Below are 18,860 nucleotides of genomic sequence, written 5' to 3'. Positions count from 1 at the left end.
CATGAGGATCCTCAGAGCTGCAAGATAGAGTAGTGGTCCACTCATCTTCCATCCTCTTACCCAGGTCCCATCCTAGGGGAGGGAACTTCCCCTCAGTCACAGTCAGCATACTGTCAGTCCTTTACTTACCTTATATCACCTGTTGTGGGGGTCCTTGCTTTACATGTGTTCCTATTCATTTGGTTTACCTCTGGTTTACCTTGTTTGGAACTGTTGATGGTTTAATAAATACCTTGGTTTTCACCCACACATCCTAGCTGTTTTTTTTTTTAAGGGGCTAACAACAAACCCCGATGATAGATGCAGCTATAGGGACATTCCTCTAGATTGGTTTAACAGCTCCACCCCGCATTATGTACCCACCATGCCCCATCCTACAGACTCGGTCCACCCTGTTACATACCCGCCGAGCTCCATCCTACAGACCTGTTCCACCCCACATTATGAACCTGAGGGCCTCCGTGCCACAGACCTGCTCCACCCCATGTCATGTACCTGACGGGTCCCAGTCCACTGTCCCGGTCCAGACCGTTATGTACCAGCCCAGCCAGTCCAACAGACCCACTCGACTCTATGTTATATACCCACCAAGCCCCTTCCAACAGACCCTCTCTACCCCATGTTATGTACCCAACAAGCCCCAAGCCACAGTCCCGTTCCACCTCGTTACATACCTGACGGGCCCCATACCACAGTCCTGCTCCAGCCCGCGTTACATACCTGTCCAGCCCCATGCAACAGTCCCACTCCAGGTGGCATTGCATCCTCGCTGAGTCCCATGCAACAGACCCCCTCCACCCCGCATTACGTACCCACCAAGCCCCATGCCACATTCCTGCTTCATCCCATATTACATACCCACCAAGCTCCATCTGACATACCCGCTCCACCCCATGTTACGTACCCACCAGGCCCCAAGCCACAGTCCCGCTCCACTCCGTTATGTACCCAACAGGCCCCATGCCACATTCCCAGTCCACCCCGCCTTACGTACCTCTCCCACCCTGTCCAACAAACCTACTCCACCCGATGTTACATACCCACCACGCCCCATACCATACTCCTGCTTCACTCCGCATTAAGTACCCGCCGAGCCCCATCTGACAGACCCACTCCACCCCACGTTATGTACCCGATGAGCCCCATGCCACAGTCCCACTCCATGTTATGTACCTTGTGTTGTATTCAGATATTTTTTATTGTACAGCAACCCAAATGCAGCAATGGAAGAACGGGACTGTTTAAGTTGTGGTCAACTGCCACAGCTATCCTTGGTTTCTCTGGGACAGGGAGAGGACTTACTAGTACTTGGCCTGAAGTGCAATGAAACAAGCAGTTCCCACCTCTGCTCCTTATTCCATAAATTTTGGTCATTGCAGGAGAATCCTCCACCCTCCATCAATCCTGGAGCATGAGTGTGGCTGGTGTAGGGGTACAAGCTTGCCTGGAACACTGGCTCATTATCCCTGCAGCTAGCCTACCCTGCAGCATGCACCGCCCTGGCTTCACTGTTCCAGTACTTTAGCTGTAGATAGGTGCGATTACAGCTGGTCTCTCATTACCATGGAGTCATACTCTTATAGGGAGGTTGGTGTATGGAAAAAAAAACAGCATGCCACATAAGAGTCCAGTCTGTTTCTAGAGCAGTGGGTGTATAGACTTTACTGAGATTAGTTTACTCTCCATATACCACTCTGAAAGAAGAAGCACAAAACATCCAAAACCCAAGCTCCTGGACATTCTAATGCTCAAGCTCCCTTCCCTGTGTAAATATTAAATGCTTGCCCTGCCAAGGAGAGAATGATGCCTGCCGCCATGTTTTCCTTCTAATGTAGCATGGTGCTTGGCTGTAGACAGCTTCTCTAAGCTGCTGGAGTTCCATATCCTTTGGGCCTGGGCCTTGGGGGCTAAACCAGTATTTAATTTCCTGTATACAGTGGCTAGAATTAAGGCTTTCTATTGGCATGTTTCAGCTTCCCATTGGTATATGCCTCTTCCTGGGGGCAGGAGGGCTGGATTAACTAGGCCAAAGCAGACTGAGTCTCGGTGTTACTGGTGGCCTTCCTCCTCCCAGTCTTCTGTTATTGCAGTAGCAGGACCTTAGCCAGGCTCTTAGAGCTGCAGTTTTTGAAGTGCTAATGCCTGCTTCTCTTCACTCAGCTGCAGCTGCCTGTTTTGAGATCCCTTTATATTTCAGCTAGGGTGGCCCATGCCAGCTACTTTGTCCAGAGCTAGCTCCAGGCCACTCTTATGCCCAGGCCCATGAATGTTGGCATCAGCCTTTCATCAGATTAGCTCCATCCTGAACTGGCTGAAGTTTGGCACAGGGGGCGAGGGATCAGCCATGCTGCTGAAGGGGACACAGGGCTCGTTTCCTGGCATTGTCCCATGGCTCACGGTGGAGCTGAGCTGCTGAAGCGCCATCAGCACCTCTTGCTGGAAATGCTGCTGCTGCTCCTGCTGGCGCTCCATGTGGCACTGCCTCTCTAGCACTGCATGCATTGCATGTGTCAGTTTCTGCACCTGTTTGTGTACAGCATCCAGCTTCTCGGCAATGGCATGGGAAGTGGGTGAGGGGGCCAGCATCTGCCCACCCAACACAGGGTTCTGATTGCCTGAAGAACATGCAGAGTGAAGCAAGGCTGTTTGGGTGCTGGCATCTTTGACCTGGAAGAAAGATCAGAAATGCAGTGATGGGCCATTTCCTATAGAACCAACCAGCTTGGCACAGACCTCTGTATTCTGCATTCAGGAGTTAGCAGGTATGCATGTGAGATGAGGCGAGGTAGCATCAGACAGTTGCATCCCTCTGTGATCTGATCTGACCTCCAATCCTATCTACCATTGTACATTGTCACTGCGACTCTAGCCCTGCCCACCACCCAGCTGAGCAAGTGCACCTTCAGCTTGGCCCCTCCGTAGTAGTCTTGCAGTGTTCAAAACTGAAAGACACAATGCCTTTTCAGAAAGCAGCGTGAAGGACTGTATGCTCAGGCCTGCTAGGAAATGCCTGACTGGGGAGGGAGAGAAACGGCTGTGGGACTCTCTTGACCTGCTAACCTGAAGCCTACATACATAACCTTTCTGCAGGAGGGCAACCACAACTTCTAGTGCAGATGTGGGCCTTCAGCCAGATTCACACTGGGACTGAGGCAGTGCTCCATGGAAAGGAAGCCAGGACCAGATACCCAATGGGGTCCACTAACAGCTTCTAACGGGACACGCAGGAATAGGGCTCCTCATTAGCGTAGCCACATGCTCCTCTTTCCCCAATTGGCAGTGTTCACTTCTGAAAGCAAGACTCCTGGGCAGGGTACAGAGTGGGCTGGCCATCTGAGGGTACGATTATACTACCCACCGGATCGGTGGGTAGTGTTCGATGTATCAGGAATCGATTTATCGCGTCTCATCTGGATGTAATAAATTGATCCGCTAATCGACGTCCATACTCCACCTCGGCAGGAGAAGTAAGCGCAGTCGACAAGGGTGCCACGGCAGTCGACTCCCCACCGTGAGGACGGCCAGGTAAGTCGAACTAAGATACTTCGACTTCAGCTACGCAAATAGCATAGTTGAAGTTGCGTATCTTAGTTTGAACCCCGCCCCTTCCCCCACCCAGTGTAGACCAGCCCTGAGCAACAGTAGAACAGGGTGGGCCTAGCAGTGGAGCAGATACAGAACATCAGGCTCCTCTCAGATCCAGCTTTGCCTCTGCCTGGCTGTTATTCATAATTCTGCTACTTACCCCAGAAATGCTGCCACCAGGACAGTAAATGTTAAATCAATCTCCCCCTCAGCCTTGTACGTTTTCCCCATGCTATCTCTGCATCCTGACATTTGAGTCCTGGCAGAGATCAGCGTCCACTCAGAGTCATTAAGAGCAGATGGCCATGCCCTTACAGCTTTGTCCCAAGGAAGCATGACAAGCAGCCAGAATGTGTTGTGGTGATCCATCCTGATGGCCATGGCAACTGGATGGTTCATTCACTCGATGGGCTAGTGCCTACAGACTGTGCGCATCTTAGGTTACTTACATGTGCACTGAGGCTCATAGAGGCTGCCATGACAGATGGGTTTGCCCTGGGAGGCTGGTTGGCCAGCTGCACTCCCACCAAGAAGGGCAGGACAGTCGTTGAATCAGATTGACCAGGCAGCCATTCATAAGAGGCATAGTCCATGTCAGAGAATTACAAGCATCAGCCATGTACAGGATTCAGTATACCTTATTACACTGCAAGTGAGCCTAGAGCTCACGAGCACCTGTTAGAGCCTCAGTCATGCAGATTAGTGTCCAAGCGTGGCTCAGTCCTGACCTGCAGCTTCCTTCTTGGGTTCTCCCCTTCCCTAAGGTCTGCCAACGCATCTCACTGGCACCTAGCAGGACCTCCTGCAATCCTTGTGTCTCGCCTCCCTGCTCAGCTCTGCTGCCGGGCTCAGTCTTCCCCTTTCCTCTCGAGCACAGACCTCAGAATGAACAGAAGCTACCATCTGGGCCAGGGGACCAAACCTGGAGCAACTGGGGATCAAACCTGTTCTTTAGAAGTCCACAGACCATGGGTCTCTGGTCCGGCTGGCAGTGCTCAGCCCAAAACCTCATTTCTCTCCTGCTCTCCTTTTCTAGATGAGGCACAGGTGTTGCCAGTTGCAGTGTAGGATGGGTCTGGGGTCACCAGTAACACAAAGTTCTTGTCACGGTGTCCAAAGTGGGGGGAGTGCAGCTGCGGAAGCTTCCACCCACGCTGTGGAAGGGTACCGGTGGAGCCTGCAGGTCGGAGACTACCTAGGACACCTGTTGACAGAAGCCCTCAAAGGACTTTCCTCCGCATGGGGGAGGGCAGCCTTTCCCCCTTTGCTAAGCAGGGACAACTGAGGCACAGAGAAGGGAAATGATTTGTCCAAGGCCATACAGAGCCACAAACAGACCTCAAGGATCCTGAATGGGCAAAAATCCAACCTGCTGAGGCAAAGGGGGACGGGAGCCTTGGGCCCGAGTCACCAAGTCCATCAGTCTGCATGAAGACAGCTGCATTCCCCACAAGCTGACTTCATGTCCCCCCACCTAACTCCACAGAGCAGGTCACTTTAGAGGGCAACTCATAGAGGCCCAGGATCTCCTTGTCCCTTCTGCGCACTGGAGCCTGGGTTCCCACAGAGCCTTCTCCAGTTGAGGATGGAGGGAGAGTTACCAGCCCTTTCACATCAATTTAACTGTAACCTGATGGATCGCTGCCTGAGCGTATCCCCCGTCTTGCTGGGCTGGAGAAGGGGTTTCTAGACACAGGACGGCCAGTCTGCCTCTTCCAGCCCCTGTACCTTTTTCTGGAGGTGGATGGCCCTGTCCACAATCTTCTTCTTCACAATTAAGGCTGGATTCCTGGCAGGCGACAAGAACATCCTGCCCCTGGTGTTCAGCTGCTGCTGCGCCATGGCTGGTGGGAGCAGAGCCGGGTGGTTACCCACAGCTGAGGTCAGAGTCCCAGAGCAGTCGTCACCTGGATGGATTGACAGAGTAACCAGAGAGAGAAGCACCTTCAAATGAGACCCTTGAACTGAGTGCCAGCCTTTCCCCAACCCCACAGGGAAGTGAGACCCCTTCATCTATAGGGACTAAGTCCTTCCAGCTCCACCACACACCTTTCCCCCACCTCAGCTATGCTCCAGGGCCTAAGAGTCCTGTCCAGCCTGCCTGGGTTTGGAAAACAGAGATGTGAGCAGAGACCTTTGGTACTGCCTGGGCAACTCACCAGGCTGCTTAGAGAAGTGGAGAGGCCTATACAAGACTAATGGACAACAAATGAGAAAGCCAGGCCTTACTGTTAATAGGGGATAGCTGTGCTGCTGGAGATGGGCCCATGGGCACTGTAGGCACCTTCCCAAACTGCCCACTATCCTTCCACAGTGATGTCACGCTGACTATTTTGATGCCATCCTTGCAGTCTTGGTTGTCATTGAGGTGTGGCTCCTTGCAGCTCACGGTGGCTCTTCCGGGGAGTGCTGGGGTCCTGGGACCTGACTGCCTGCTGCCTTTGGGCTCTGCCTGCTTGTTCTGATCAGCCTCATTTTCCTGCAGCAAGTTCCAGAGCTGCTCATCCTCCCAGCCAGCCCGGCTGATGGCCATTCTCCTGCTCCCCCGGCCTCCAGCTGGTTGGAAATGGGAGGCTCCTGGAGGCTGTGCCGGCTCCACATTCTTACGCTTGAGGAACAGGTAGACAGCTTGCGGGGTCACCCGGATATTGTCCAGCTCTAGGACTTTCTTGATTTTGCGGAAGCTCAGCCCGGCTTTGCGCAGCTCCACTATCCGCTTCTTGGCATGGTCATCCAAGCGGCCCATCGCTCACTCGGCAGGACAAGGGGCATGGATCAAAGCCCCTCCCGATCTGCTTTTTTGCGCTAGTGTTCTGTAGCTACATCCTTAGTCGGGACTCCTGCTAGCGCAGCCAGCTGGGCCATGTTCCTCCCACAAGAACCCTAGTGACATTACTCCTGTTCCAGAAGCCAGTTAAGGAGACAAGGCACTTGGTGGGTAGTAACAGAGGTAGTATCCGTGGCACAAGAGGGCATGCCGTGCAAGCAAAGAGGTTAAACCTCTGCTAGTTTTGTGTCCCAGGGTTGCCTGTAGTAGCCATGGCCCTTTCTGGAGTCACCACAGCTCCAGACCAAAAGTGGCTGCAGGATGCTGTCCTGGTCATCAGAGACATAGAAAGATCCACTCTTTTCAGGCTTGCAGCTCTTTGTGGGAGAGGAACAGGAAGGAAATGGCACAGCAGAGGAGTGTCTCCCTTGTCAAAGTGGAAAGAGATTCAACTTCCAGCCTGTTGGAATGAGAGCGGCAGCCCATACGTCCTGGGCCGGTCACGCTGAGGGGGTAAGTGGCAGGCTAAATCCAACTTGCTAGTGTCCCAACTGGAGGGTTGGCATATGTCTCACACACCAAACTGTGGATCAACTCTCTTGGGCTCAGCTAGCTGTCTTCAGCCTATATGCAAAAGAAGAAAAAAGGGGTGGAGTGAAATCAGAACCCTTGTACAGCCTCTTCTTTACAAATAGCAAGGAATGTTTCCCATCTACTAGGAAGCCCCGGTGCTATTTACCAGGTGTCACGTCACTATTTAAATTGTTTGTGCTATCCCAGGACCTTAACAAGCTCAATTAGCGTGGGCAACCCGACCCTATCATATCAGATGGGACTCGGTCACTCTGTTTGGTATTGAGTATGTGAATGCCCTTTTTTGGGGCTGGGGGAGAGAAGACTGTGGGGGACCCCACTAACTGTCAGGATGCCAGCCAGGAGCTGTCATGGCAGAGTTCAGATTCTGGTTCTTGAGTGCATGTGGTACCCTACTGGCTGGAACTGGCCAGTTCAGAAGTCAGTTGAATTCCAGCCTGACAGCTGTGGCTCAAACACTAATAAATGTTTTTGCAGCGGCTTACATTAATCACTGGCATGGAACCGCCCTGGCTGAGATGAGCACAGTCAGCAGAACCCCTAGCACTCAGTTGCCTGACTCTCCTCTCATCAGACTGGCCAGTAAATCTCAGTACTAGCACTGCCAGCTGACACGATTCCATATGGAAGGTATGGCAGGGTCATTCAGGCAGGTCACAGCAGGGAGGTAGAGTCACTCTGGAGCTCTGTAACCCTTTTCCTTTAAGCCACATGACACTTTCAGTGAGCAAATCATCACTGTGTGCTGCTTCAGAGCCCTCCCTTTAGGTTATCAAGCTGTTCAGTTCTTCACCTTTGAAAACAAACATGCAATTAACTAACTATCGACTGTAGCAGAGAGGATCTCAGATGCATATAAGTTCAAAGGCAAGTATAGATCGTCCATATACCCATCATAACAGTCTCAGGCAGGGACTCTAGGAGTACTATCCAAAACAGCAGAATAAACCATCGCATATGAAGGGGAAGAGGAAATACTCTACAAGGGGCTCACCTACAGAGGTAGTGTGAGGTGAGATTGTGTGCGGAGGAATCCTCAAGTCACCAGGATTGGGTGCCCTCAAATTAAGAGTGCAAGGCTTGGATTTTTATCTGAGCAGGTGTTGATTAAGACTACACTGGACCAATGCACCACCAAGCTTTGTATGTCCCACCTCAAACACATCAAGAAAGATACCCCACAATTAAATTGCACTTCCCTACCACCAAGATAGCCATACAACTCCAAACGCTGCCCATCTCCCCTGCACACCCCTCCTCCAGCTCCCACCTTGGCAACACCCAGGGTTGTTGTAAGAAGCTCCCTACACCCAGCTTCTCCTCTCAGAATGATTCAAAAGTCCTCTATCCTCAATGGACATATTTCTGCTGACTTCAGTGGGCTTTGGCTCAGGCACAGGGTGCTGCTGGGACAGGGGCCAGTTGCACAACATGCTGCTCACTGCTCCGAGGGTCCTCCTCAGACCACAGGGCCCAGATCCTATGAATCTGAGGCTCCCACCTGAATCCTCACCTCCCACACACAGGCCACAAAACCAGACTGCTGAGGCTATGAGATCAGATGCGCTGGCAGCGAGAAGGGGAGAAAAGAAATGAGGGGGTGCATGCACTCACATGTGCACTGCTATCACAATTAATAGCAGTAGCAGGAACACAGCTTTGCCCTCCCTGCGACCTGGCTATTCTGCCAGTGTTATCTGGGCCCACTTGTTACCTGCAGGGAATTCTGATAAGATCAACTGCTGTTATTTTGTTTAAAAAGTGTTGTTCTGTAATTTAGCTGCCTGAATGATGGAGAACCCAGGGTCATGATGACAGCCTGGCATCCAGAGCAGGTTGGACACATGGGAGCAAAGCAAGAAGTGGAGGGGAGAGGGGCAAGGATGGATAAGACCCAGAATTAATGTATTGACACTTTGTTGTTAGCAACACCTAGGGTTGTTTTTCTTTTTAAGCATTGGTTTCAGAGTCATTTCCATCATCCCTCTTCCCCCCAGCATTTCTGTAGCACTACTCAGCTTAGAGGGCATTCCTGGTTTTCTCCTAGCAAGAGATATTAGCAAGCTACTTCATTATCATGGACATTTCTAAGGCAACCACTTCAAGTGGCAGCCACAAAGCGAACATCAGCTCTTTTCATGAGCTGTTGCCAGACTGGCATGTGTGTTTATTAATGCAGTTCCTTTGGTCTGCCAAGAAGGCACAGTGATTATTGCAAACTACCCAGGGAAAGCCACAGGGAGAAATGGAGTTTCCTTGAATCTAATTTCAGAGCAGTCACCATGTCCCTCTGAGTTTTACTCCCTCCTTTGTGAGACTGAGAGGAATAAACTAGATTCAAGAGATGTAGAATATATTCAGATCCTGAACTGTTTGCGACTAAAAACCCTCCATACACTGTTGTGTGCACTAGTCCTGTTCACTGGAAAGCTGAGGGAGACCAAACGCACCTCTGGGTACAAGGACTTGTTTACATGCTGTTATTAGCTTCAGACCAGAGAGGGTCAGCTTTTGCCATACCACAATCCCTCCCCAGTAACTCAGACCTCCCTGCCCTTTGGCAATATGTGAAGAGCAGAATGGCTGCAACCCCCTAACACCAGTTCACACCCCACAGTCAAGAGCCCCTGCTCTAGATGGAGGAACAGTTGCTTTGTTCAAGTATCTTCTAACCAACAAGACCTGAACTTCAGTCGCAGAAGTATGCTGTAGCACCATCTAGTTAACTCCCCTTGTTACAGGTCTCACACCTCTTACACTGGCAGATGCCTCTGGACTCCAGTTAATCAGCAAGAACTCCTCACAGCAGGATAACTCTCAGTCTTGACTAAGCCACTAACAACTCATGCATTGGATTTATCCAGACTCCCTGCATGAACAGGAACAGGGTACAATGAGGAGGGACAGTAGAGTTGGTAATTCCACAGCTTCCTAATTCCTTGGAGAAGCTTTCCACTTTGTACCATCCCTCTCAGGGGCCCATCTCTCCTGTCATTAGTGCATGAGAGCTGCTTTCCTTTACCATTAGTTCCACTCCTGTTCAGCCAAATGTACTCAGGTAGGAATCTCTCTCCCTCCCAACACATTATGGAGAATTCACTCCGGGGCTAGCTCAAGATGGTTCAGGCATCCATTCTCTGGAGACACCTTTGGACCACTCTTGTTTTACCAGCACCTGTAATAAGTAATTACGTCAGCATTTAGATTTCCCATTGACCAGGAATATTCAAGGTCATGATTAGTTGGTTGTAGTTTCAAGTGACTTTCTGCTTTTGAAAGCTGCCAACATGACACGGAGACTGGAGTCCTCTCCAGAAAGAGTGCAGCATAGACAACAGCAGTGCAAGCGCTTTCCATACTGCCATATCAATATTCTTCAGGGATAAGGTGAGTACGCCTCTAAGGATGAGAGGCTAGGGCATTCTCTATGGTCCATTTAGACCTTAGCTTTTGTACAAAGATTAACAGGACTACAGTAATTGGTTCTGTGATGGTGGTTTATGAACGTGGGCTCTTGTGCACTAGATACTGAAACAAGCCCCATAGATTCATGTCACAAAAGCCACTGCAAAGCTGTCAGATAGTAACATTTTTTGGTTCCTTACCAAACTGGGCTAAATTCAGACCAACAAACTGGAGGTGAATGGTTGTAGATCCCATTCTATTCTGGCTAATTTTAGATGCCCTATACAAATTGCACAGCAAGACTCTGGCTAATTTACTGCTCCTGCTCAGGAGACGAAAACAGGCTTGCCCAGGAGAACAACAGGTTCTCTTTCCTGACTAGATAATCATAGAGTCATAGAACTGGAAGGGACCTTGAGAGGTCATCTAGTCCAGTCCATTACACTTATGGCAGGACTAAGTATTACCTAGACCATTCCTGACAGATATTCGTCCAAGCTGCTCTCAAAAATCTCCAATAATGGAAATTCCACAACCTCCCTAGGCAATTTATTCTAGTGCTCAACTACCCTGACAGTTCGGAATTTTTTCCTAATGTCCAACCTAAACCTCCCTGGCTGCAATTTAAGCTCATTGCTTCTTGTCTTGTCCACACAAGTTAAGAACAAATTTTCTCTCTCCTTCTTTTATGTACTTGAAAACAGTTATGTCCCCTCTCAGTCTTCTCTTTTCCAGGCTAAACAAACCCAATTTTTTCAATCTTAGAATTACAGAATATTAGTGTTGCAAGAGACCTCAGGAGGTCATCTAGTCCAATCCCTGCTCAAAGCAGGGCCAACACCAACTAAATCATCCCAGCCAGGGCTTTGTCAAGCCGGGCCTTAAAAACCTCTAAGGCTGGAGGTTCCACCACCTCCCTAGGATTCCAGTACTAGGTATCTCCGGTCTGCACTTTAACAGCTAGGTATTTCCGACAGCTAATAACCTAGGCATTTCCAGTCTGTACTTTAACAGCTCTGATCTGCCTTGTTTTCTGTTTAGCCTTTGTTTATATTGATCCCTCTGCATGCTTCCAGCTTTCCTTTACCAAACAAGCTACAAATTTGTAAGGGCTGAGTTCTCCACATCGTTTTTGCTGACAGAGCTGCAGCTGTTCAGGGCACAAAGGTTATGTAACATAACTGACTGAGTTACACATTTATTAAAGAGACCTTTACATTCCTCCACCATGACCCTTCCAGAGGTTCATTAACTTCTTAGCTTCTCTCTTTTTGGAACAGAGAAAAATCAACTTTTTAAAAAGAAGGTAGCTTCCCTGACCTGCAGTTTTGAATTTGCAGGAGTTTCCATTAGAAATCTCCCTCCACTTTGGTTTTGTGGTCCCACTATTAGAGACAATGCCACTTATTCATGGAGGCTGGGAAAGCATCGACTGATTAGTGATTGCATTTACTGTTAAACGTGGGACACCTTGTCTGATGTTAAGCCATGTTTGCATTCGAGTGTTCCAACTCCTCTCGACATCTGAAACTCATGATGGCCAATGACATACACTGTAAGCCAGAAATCAAATATGTTGCTGGAAAACAGGTTAGTATCATATAGAAATATACATGATATTCTCTGAAATAGCCACTCAGCTCACTCCCTGACCACCACCACACATAAAGAGCAGGGCTGACACAGCTCTCGTTTCCAGAATAAAACTCCATGCAGTTTACACGGCGTGGGTCTTTCACATCCTACAAAGCAGAGGTCTTGTCTACTTTGCATGGATATTAAAGGTCCCACTGCCCTTTTTAACAGCAGTTTTGGCACAGTTCTTTTGACCAAAATACCCATCTCTTTCACCTACCTGGCCATGTTCCACAGAGTTGCATTTCAGTTGTAAATAGATAAGGCCTGATCATGCAATCAGGCATGTGCAGGCAAAACCCTGTACCCATGCAGAGCCATGTTAACAGGCTTCTATGTGGGAAGTAAGGATCCCCATCGTGCACATCCATCTCCAGGACTGGGAGCCATAAGGGCAAACAGAAGGGTGAAAAAACACTTTAAAAAATGAAATATTACCATCAATTTCTGAGTAACTACACACCTGGGAAAGCCTCTTACTAACGGAGGTGAGTGGACTGGTCATGCTTGCATAGAACTGCACCTCAGGACTGTAACTCAGTCTTTGGTAGCACTGGGCAACATTTACAATTATGCCTTTTGGGTTACTTGGTGCTCTGTCCTTATTTCAGAGTCTGCTGGACATAGTCTTTAAGGGGCATTGGGATTGCCTAGCAGCTTACCTGGATGATGTTTTCATCTACAGTACAGAGAATGAGTACTGACTGACTGGAAAACATTAAGACTCTATCTGGAGAAAGAAATCAAAAGGCTCCCGCAAGCTGGGTAGACAGTGTTTCAGGGAAAGGTGCACTGGCTCAGGAAGAGATAAAATATCAGCCTGTCACACTGTCTAAAGTGGCTCACAACTGTGAATGCCAAACTCGGGTCAAAGGGTCAGAAAACAGGACAGACACCCCAAACTGGTGGTATATTCTATTAGCAGATTTCACCAAGCCGGTAACAAATGTGCGCTCCTGGATCACTATACTGGTCTTACCACAGAGTCATAGACAGTCCCCTTAGGCACTCCAACCTATCCTGACACCCAGACAAACTTGCCTTAGTGATAATGGTCACATAAACCGAAAATCACAAAAGAACAGCCATACTGGGTCAGACCATCTAGCCCACTATCCTGTCTTCCAACAGTGGCCAATAACAAATCAGGTTACTCCCAATCCCAAAGTATCAGTGACTTACCCAGATCAATTGGTACTTTGGATCTCAGACCAACGATAACACTGGCAGCCAATTCTCTAGTAAATTAACTAAATATTTATTAGCAAAGAAAAAGAAATGAGAGAGTTAGAGGTTAAAGCAGGTAAAATACTTTACCAGGTGAGTCTAAGTTTGTAAGTCTATTATATCAACCGCTATCATTTAAACTCAGTTTCTCAAAAATCTTTTCAGGGAACCCAGCTGTTTCATGCGATCTCCACTTTGCATTTGGTATCTTCCCTATAAGAGTCCAAATAGAGATGAAAGAGGATTTCTTTGCATCAGTATTTATATCTTATTTCCGCAGATAACAATCTGACAACTGTTTTTACTCACTACCTGGCTCCTTGCTTTGAAATTAGCATTTCCTGGTACAGCCATTAAGTCCTTCATTAACATTTCACAAGATTTCTTTGAGGAGTAATTTTAGTTACAGAATTATACATAAATGCAAATGTTTTAATAGCAAACAACAATCCTTCATTAGTTTTCATGACGTTTATTCCTCAAATACCTTCTGATGTTCACTAACACACACTTTGATCTAGGATTATCTAATTACAGGATAGACCTAATGTAATTGTAATATGATAGCAAACAACAGGATATAGATAGGTGAAAACAATACAATTAACATCTCCTTTGATCTCAATTAACATGAGTGAATTTGTCTATGCATATTATTACACTTAACATTTCTCTGATATTCATACACAAGTGAATTGCCCTATGGCTTTGGCTTGAGCTGGCCTGTCAGTGTCACAATGTCCTAAACCATATCTTGGTGAAACTATAGATGAAAACAGTCCAAGCTATTCAAGAACATTTGCAAGTACAGACTCTATAGAACAGACATGAAGTCCTTTCTGGGTTTGGTAGTGTGGACCTGGCAATTCTTTAGCACAGTTCTCCACTTTGCTGTGCTTTTAGTCAAGTCATACTGTGGAGACAAAGAGCTAACAAAATGGAAACCATCCAAGCCTAAAGAGAAGTCTGTGCAAACATTCTGTGTTACAGAGTCCCGATTTTCTCTGCAAAATTAGTTATTCAGGTAGCTGCTTTAGGAAAAGGCCTAGGAGCAGGTTTGTTACAAGAGAGAAATTGGTTATCACAAGAGCAGTTGGCTGGTTGAATGAAGACGGTGCCATTATCTGAGCCATGCTGACTCACTCTCTACTAAAGGAGAGCATCATAACAAACAATATCACTTTTCTGTCAGTCTTCAGTATGTCAGAGGAAGAAGAGACTTCTGGCTAAGACACAATACTTGGAAGAAAGAGAGGTTCCATTTCTGACTCTGCCACAGTATCTCTCTCTCTCTCTAGCCTTTGACAAGTTGTTAGGATTCCCTCCAAAATCTTTTCCACTTGGCTTATCCAGAATATGTCACCCAATGCTCCATCCAGTTCTCTGGGATCCAAACACTCAGCTCATCTCCAGATCATCGCTAAGGTAGTAACCTCATTAGGCATGCAACAGCTCTATTCTCTTGCTGAGCAGGGTTAGGCACAGGCTGATGCCACAAATCCAAATTAGACCTCAAGCTACACAGTTTCTGTATGTTTTTCCTAGCTACTAACATCTATACTTTTTGAATCTAATTGGTTTGGACGTTTTACGGATCATGTAAAGACCAATCACTTCGCACATCATGTAAGGACCGATAACTTACGTTTTTACCTTATTTACATTTCATGTTTATCAATTCACATTGTTTTCAGGATAATTGAGATAAGTGGGAACAATCTCCAGCGCACAGCCTGTCACACCCTTATTTACAATCTTGCACTCAGATCAAGCTATATGCAAGTTTACTCATGCCTAGCAAGATCTATGTCTGCACAAGTCAATCTCTCCGTGCTTCATTTGCACAGTCTGTACAATGGAGGATAGTACTTCCCTATTTCACAGACATTTGGCTAAAATAGTTTGGTTTTGAAGCACTAAGATCCTTAAACAGAAGGTGAGAAACATCTTGAAACTACAGAAAAAAGGTGTGTTATGTATTCTTAAGTGTTACGATCTTTACCTTGTATGCTTTTACACAAGTGTGAAAAAAGTTGTTTGTTCAGTAAGAACCACTGATCTTAAGGTTAGGCCATCTAACATCACATGCCAGAAAGAAAGCAAAATTCCTGCCAAAAGAAGTTGATTTCCTGAGACACGAGGTTATAGGCCAAAAGGCCCAGCGATCCAGCATATCCACCATTTCTGTCTGACCAAAGCATACCCAAAAAGTGCCCATGGGGAATTACTACTTACTACTGACCTAGCTTAAAAATGCTACTGTAGCTTTAAGCCTCCTAATTTCCCTCACCTGCATGTGATTCTGAAGCAGCTTGGAGAATTTAAAAATAATCCCCCCCCCCAACCTCCCCGCCCCACCTCTGACTTCTTGTGTGTCCTGCAAATGTCTAAAGAAAATGTAATTCTTGTTCCTTGTGTTGGGATCAGGAGGTTTAATATTCAGCAAAGAGGCAGGGTATGCTTTATAAATGTCACTGAAAAAACCATGCATCACTGCACATTTTTAAGCCCCCAGATCCTACACAAACAAACTGGTGCTGATATACTCTCACCCACGTACAGTACTAGAAGTTACAGGTTTGTTTGTTTTTCAACTAGCAGCAAGATTGTGTTGCAAGGATCAGTTTTAAACCATGATGGTGTAGGTTGATCAAAATCCAGAGGATCAGAGTCTACAGTTAAAAATATGCTACAACTTTTAGGTAAATTCTGATTTTTCACCAAGTTGACAGTGTCCATGTTATTTTTGGAAGGGTATAATGAGGGGAGAGGGAAACCAAGAAAAACACTCGTCTACAGTTTCATACCTATGTGTTTAATGCCCAGGTGTGCAGTCGTTGCAAATATGTCATCTCAATTCCCCCAATGACAATTTGGTCTCATTATTATACATGCAATTAAGATGAAAGGTTTCCAGCTTCCAGAGCACATAGGTAAAATCCCTCCCACCTTGCAGTTTGTTTACTGCCAACATGACAGGCGAACACATCCCAAAAAGCCAAATGCTCATCTCGTCTCATCAGCACATGTGGAGAGAGTCACGCACCTCTGATCTTAATTTAAACAAAAACAGAGACTAAAGTGCCCACAATGAATGGAAACCATCAGCAATGAGATGTTGTATGATTAAATGGCACCAGGATGCAATCTTTGTGCAACAGGCATGGTGCTGCATGGTCAAATAGAACAATGCCATGTACTGGGCAAGTGCATCTTTCCACCATCCGCTTCATAATAAAATAAACAAACAAACTTGAGTGTTTCATCATCCTGTGCAATTGAAGCACTAGCTAATAGATCATCTAGGTACTTTATAGTTTTAGAAAACACTTCTCTATAAGCATGTCCGTGCCACAGTGATGAGGTACCCTCTAACTAAAAAGACAGACATAGGAACAGAGTTCCTGGTCACATGACACAGTCATAGTTCACACTTCTATGGCACTCTACAAACATTAAGAACATAAGAACCGACACACTGGGTCAGACCAGTGGCCCATCTAGCCCAGTATCCTGTCTTCTGACAGTGGCCAATACCAGTTGCGTCAAAGGGAATGAAGAAAACAGGGCAATCGTCAAGTGACCCATGCCAGATGCAGGGAATGGATGGGGGAGACACTCAGAGCATAGGGTAGCATCCCTCACCATCTCAGCTAATAGTCGTTGATGGACCTATCCTCCATGAACTTATCTAATTCTTTTTTGAATCCAGTTATAGTTTATGCCTTCAGAGCATCCACTGGCAAGGAGTTCCACAGGTCGACTGTGCACTAACAAATCTTAACAGCTCTGTCCACCTCTATGAAGAAGATAACAGTCAGTATTGTTGCCCATATTTTATGGCTAGGACAAGCAAGCCAGAGAGATGAAGTGATGAGCATGAAGCCGCAGAAGCCGAATTAGCAAACAGCACCTCCTGCTCCCTCTGTCCTCCACAGTGTCCCCTCTGAGTTCTCGCCCCGCGCTGACACTGACTCGCTACGTGAATCTCGAGAAGTCACGGCTAGCAGAGACCTGACCCTCAGATACCTACAACCAGGGCAGCAGCAGGAACCCCCACTTATAGCTACCTAACCGCACTCAGGAGACACCCGGGGCTACAGCGAGCGGAGCCAGGTCCCAGCCAGCGCGTAGGAATACCGCCGTCAGATGGCTCAGCCCCAGGCGCGGCCAGCAAGGCAGCTCCCTGGCCAGTGCCCGTGACTTGGAGACGCCCCCCCTTACCCCAGCCGCGCCCCGTTCGACCAGGGAAGCACACGCACCACGAGTTCGATCCCCGCGTCTACGTACGGAGAGTGGGAACGAGCCAGACCACGTTGAGCCGCTGCTAGCCCGGCTGGGCTCCACTAGCGAGGCCCCCGCCGGCCCCTCTCCGGTACCCAACTCGGCGTGAGGCTGCAGCAGTTTGAAAGCTCCTGCGCTCTTTGTTTTGCTGGGGGAGAGCCAGCAAAGGCTGCTGGGAAGGTCCCCGGAGAGGGTTGTGCTGCGAGAGGAGGAGCGCAGCTTTAACGCTTTCAGTGACAGCGTCTCTACAGGGCTCTTCCGCCGGTCCCACGCCAGAAACGCGGGGCTCGTCAGACTGGCTCGGTCCCGAGGGCTCGCTAACCCAGCCGCTGGCCTGTCGCCAGTACCACATGCAGCAGAAGGAGGTGCAGGAAGCCCTTCAGTGGGCAGCTCTGGGGTAATCTGCCCCCCCCGCCCCATCCTGGTCTCTCATAGTGAGAGATGGGCGTAAAGCACACGCACACACCCTTTCCCCCTCCAGCAAACCTTTCCTTCTGCAGCGCCTGAGGCTTTGCTGTCTAATTTGGGGGTAAGTGCTGGGGCGCAGGGCAGGCAACGATACCTTGCCCTTACACAACACTTTCCACCACCTGATGATCTCAGAGCACAGCTTTTACAAGCATGCTATTATTACCCCGTTTTGCAGATGTGGAAGCTGAGACCTTAAGCATCTTGCTCCAGGTCATAAAGTGAGTCAGTGGCAGAGGACTAGAACCCAGGAGCCTTGACTACCAGTTTCCCCACCCCACTTTCTTCCAACCTGTAGACAACATTGCTTACCATTGGTTCTGCTAAAGACAACATTCCCTCATCAGTGGACATAGGACCCTACACCATCAAGAACATAACTACAAAAGAAAAATGTATAATGCACACACTAATTGATGCCACTGTGCCCATGGTATCTCCCAGGGCACCCAATCTGATCATTAACAGACAGGGCCAGCTCTAGATTTTTTGCCGCCCCTAGCAAAAAAAATTTTGGCTGCCCCCTGTCCCAGCCCTGGGCTCCTCACCGCACTCCCCTGCTGCCCCAGCCCTGGGCTCTCCCCCGCCACCCACACCCCCTGCCCACCCACACCCCCTGCCTCCCCAGCTCTGGGCTCCCCCCTTCATTGCCCCCCACACACACCTTGCCGCCCCACCCCTGGGCTCTTTTCCCCACCACCACCTGCACCCTCCTTCCGCTGGAGCCCTAGGTCACTGGTAACTCACTCCCAGGGCAGGTCGTCCAGCAGGAATTTTAGATGTGCACAGAACACAGACAGGATTGGTTCCCATATGGTTACAGAACTGCAGTAAAGTGGAGCAATTTTCAGCTTGTGTGATTGGAGGATATCTGGATGCATATTATAAGACTGTC

The 18,860-nt window shown here is 48.3% G+C and overlaps 1 protein-coding gene and 1 long non-coding RNA gene across 6 annotated transcripts in view; both read right to left on the bottom strand.

Annotated features, from left to right (window-relative positions):
- The window catches only part of LOC116834644 (uncharacterized), a 323,581-nt gene that overhangs the window by 288,573 nt on the left and 16,148 nt on the right, over nt 1-18,860 (bottom strand). The gene's annotated exons all lie outside the window — the stretch shown is intronic.
- On the bottom strand, nt 1,645-17,667 carry LOC116834645 (uncharacterized). Of its 4 annotated transcripts, none has more exons than XM_075069348.1 (5): nt 17,476-17,667; nt 7,432-7,739; nt 5,815-6,976; nt 5,314-5,492; nt 1,645-2,667 (listed from the first exon to the last, which is right to left on the bottom strand). In XM_075069348.1, the coding sequence occupies exons 3-5, from the start codon at nt 6,329-6,331 to the stop codon at nt 2,287-2,289; spliced, it is 1,077 nt and encodes a 358-aa protein (XP_074925449.1). In that variant the 5' UTR covers nt 6,332-6,976; nt 7,432-7,739; nt 17,476-17,667; the 3' UTR covers nt 1,645-2,286. The 4 variants fall into 4 exon arrangements, with proteins under 4 accessions (XP_074925449.1, XP_032652776.1, XP_032652777.1 ...); XM_032796885.2 differs by lacking the exon at nt 17,476-17,667 and adding an exon at nt 13,169-13,272; XM_032796886.2 differs by lacking the exon at nt 7,432-7,739.

Source organism: Chelonoidis abingdonii, chromosome 9 (assembly GCF_003597395.2).
Source record: "Chelonoidis abingdonii isolate Lonesome George chromosome 9, CheloAbing_2.0, whole genome shotgun sequence".
NCBI classification, from domain to species: domain Eukaryota; kingdom Metazoa; phylum Chordata; order Testudines; family Testudinidae; genus Chelonoidis; species Chelonoidis abingdonii.
Note: the sequence above shows the minus strand (reverse complement) of the source record. Positions and strands in the feature narration are given on the sequence as shown.

What these genes read in the sequence shown, in the direction of transcription:
- LOC116834645 (XM_075069348.1), bottom strand. Translation starts at nt 6,331, where the DNA reads ATGGGCCGCTTGGATGACCATGCCAAGAAGCGGATAGTGGAGCTGCGC. An exon ending in ACAGCTATCCCCTATTAACA is followed by an intron (nt 5,493 to 5,814) that starts GTAAGGCCTGGC and finishes CAATCCATCCAG; the next exon opens with GTGACGACTGCTCTGGGACT. An exon ending in CCATCCACCTCCAGAAAAAG is followed by an intron (nt 2,668 to 5,313) that starts GTACAGGGGCTG and finishes TCTTTCTTCCAG; the next exon opens with GTCAAAGATGCCAGCACCCA.